The 2,379-nt window shown below is 37.2% G+C and overlaps 1 protein-coding gene across 1 annotated transcript in view; it reads right to left on the reverse strand.

Moving 5' to 3' along the window:
- GABRA5 (gamma-aminobutyric acid type A receptor alpha5 subunit) overlaps positions 1-2,379 on the reverse strand; it is a 55,389-nt gene that overhangs the window by 26,141 nt on the left and 26,869 nt on the right. The window contains exon 6 of the mRNA XM_005422701.2: positions 2,196-2,278. Coding sequence (XP_005422758.1) covers positions 2,196-2,278 — 83 coding nt within the window. The remainder of the gene's footprint in view (positions 1-2,195; positions 2,279-2,379) is intronic.

A 2,379-nucleotide genomic window follows, 5' to 3' on the forward strand; every position in this document is an offset into this window, starting at 1 on the left:
TATCTATCATATTCCCCTGTAGGCTTTGTCTTGCTGCAAACCTGCAGGTGACTCAATGCAAACCCACACTGCTGTAAATAGGGAATAAATATTGTCCTCTCCTAAAATATACCTGGACTAGTTCAATAAGCTCAGACTTACTGGCTGCTACTTGTACAAACATATTAAATCCCAATAAATTACAAGGGAGCTATCAGATCAGAATACAGATATTCTCATGGCTGAAAGACTGTATATAGCTTGTCCCTGTATATTTACTTTTTGCAGAGGCCAGTGGTGTGGCTAGCACAGACCAAATGGTTCCATGTCTACACACTGTGAAAGAACTTAAAGGTTACTTGTAATAGCTTATAAACCTATTCTAGGATTTTATTCTGAGCATGGCAAGGGGCATAAACTAAAACTCTATTCACCCCTCACAGGCCTAAAATATAAATCCTTAGTGCTGGTTTTGACACAGATTAAAATTACCTGTGTGCTAAGAGGTGATTAACATGTAACACAATTGGCACTAGCAGGACATATAATTACATTCAGACAGATTACTGGGTACTCCTTCTAAGCATTTGTAGCTTATCTTGTAATGTTATCTCATGCACTCACATGTTTGACTGGGATGCTTTTTTTTTGGTCTTACTATGTGGAGAGTTAGAACCTGTACTTTACTGCACCTAATCTACTAATACTAAATGGAAATACCCATTTAACTTTAAGGTTGAGCTTCAGATCTCTGCTGCATCAGGCTCTTGATTTAAATATGTATGTTTTAATATTGCATATTTTGCAAGATTTCATAAAACTATACAACACATCAGTTCTGTAGCCTAGACTAGAAATCAACTAATGTAACTTCATCTATTGATAAACAACATGTAATACCAGGAAGGATAACTTATTTTTCTTTGTCTTATTAATTCTTTTCAGTGGCTTTTGTTTAATCCTTTATATAAACAATTACAGTCTCCTGTGAGATGTTTTCCCATTTTCAAGTTCAGAATTAAATGGGTGATTTGCATAAACATTTTTAAGTGGAATGTAAAGGTGTCTGGACCTTCAGATTTATATTGGCTTTGCTGTAAATTAGTGCTGCTGAAGTCAATAAACACACTTGCAGTGAGTTTGTAAAATACTGGTGACTATTGGGAGGAAACAGAATCTGGATTGGAAGAGGGAAAGGAAATCAGTTCATCTTAAGTTTGGTAATGTGGTATAGTTACTGTAAACAGTGTTTTTACGTCTTAGTATGCTCACTAGAAGACAATGTATAGTCAGTATTAAATCAGGGCAGATACAGACGATAAAGGCAAAGCTTAATCTTGCTAGGATTAGTGACTCTAAATTGATACGGCTGAAAAACATTGCAAAATGCTGAAGTTAGGTGGCTTCAGGGGCTAGCAAAATGCCTTGCATGGTAATTATCAAAAGTCTTCGGAGACAATGATTGCACCTGGAAGCGCTTATTTGATTACCAAAATAAAAAAAAATAGTCTACTGCAGTAGCCTCATTTGTACTTTAATTAAGAGCTTTGTTTTTAAATATAACCATCTGATTCCCTGGGGTTATTTTTAAAGTAAGCTTCTGGCAAGGCAGCAGTGTGGTGGATTAGAGGCTTGGAATTGAGGAAAAATCGTCGTTCAGCATACAGTTTAGAATAATGTGTGCATATATACAAATACATGTGTATTAAACATCATGTAACAGGATACAGGACTGGATTTATTAAAGCCAAATGGAAAGATATTTCCTCTTTTAATATTCTAGATCTCTTTTAATATATGCAATGCAGATACTGCAGTCTGGTTCATGTAAATACCATAACAATTGCACATCAATCTGACCGAGCCAGTGAAAGCTCTGTTTTACTCCAGATGTAAAACCAAGTTATCAGTTTAGCTGTCTGCATCTAGAACTCCATCTAACAGTGGCTGTTACACTTGATGTGGATATATAAGGCATATCACCCATCAACTCACCATTTATCATGGAGTATGCAGGCATGAGTTGAAAAGCAGCAGGCCCAGATAAAGCATAGTCATGGGAAAGGAGCAGCAAGGGGAGCAGAATGGGGATGCTAAAGAACCATGTTGAAAGGGGAAGGCTGGGGGGGAGGGCGAAAGATCTGTACAAGACATTTCTGAACATGAAAAGACAGAAAATGGTATTTTTCGAGTTCTTATTCCAGAAGAGAACTTACAGCTTCCAAATTTTAATGGGCAAGCATGTGCATCCATGGGGAAATCTTCAAGCTGCATGGGACATTCAGCAGAGATGGTCAATCTGTGGAGGAGTAAAAAGAAAACACATAATTTTGCACTCTTTCTTTAGGCCCCTCGCTGCACTACATGAGTGCTGACACAAGCATACTTTTACTGAAGAAT

The sequence above is a fragment of the Geospiza fortis genome, unplaced genomic scaffold, assembly GCF_000277835.1.
Source record: "Geospiza fortis unplaced genomic scaffold, GeoFor_1.0 scaffold366, whole genome shotgun sequence".
NCBI lineage: Eukaryota > Metazoa > Chordata > Aves > Passeriformes > Thraupidae > Geospiza > Geospiza fortis.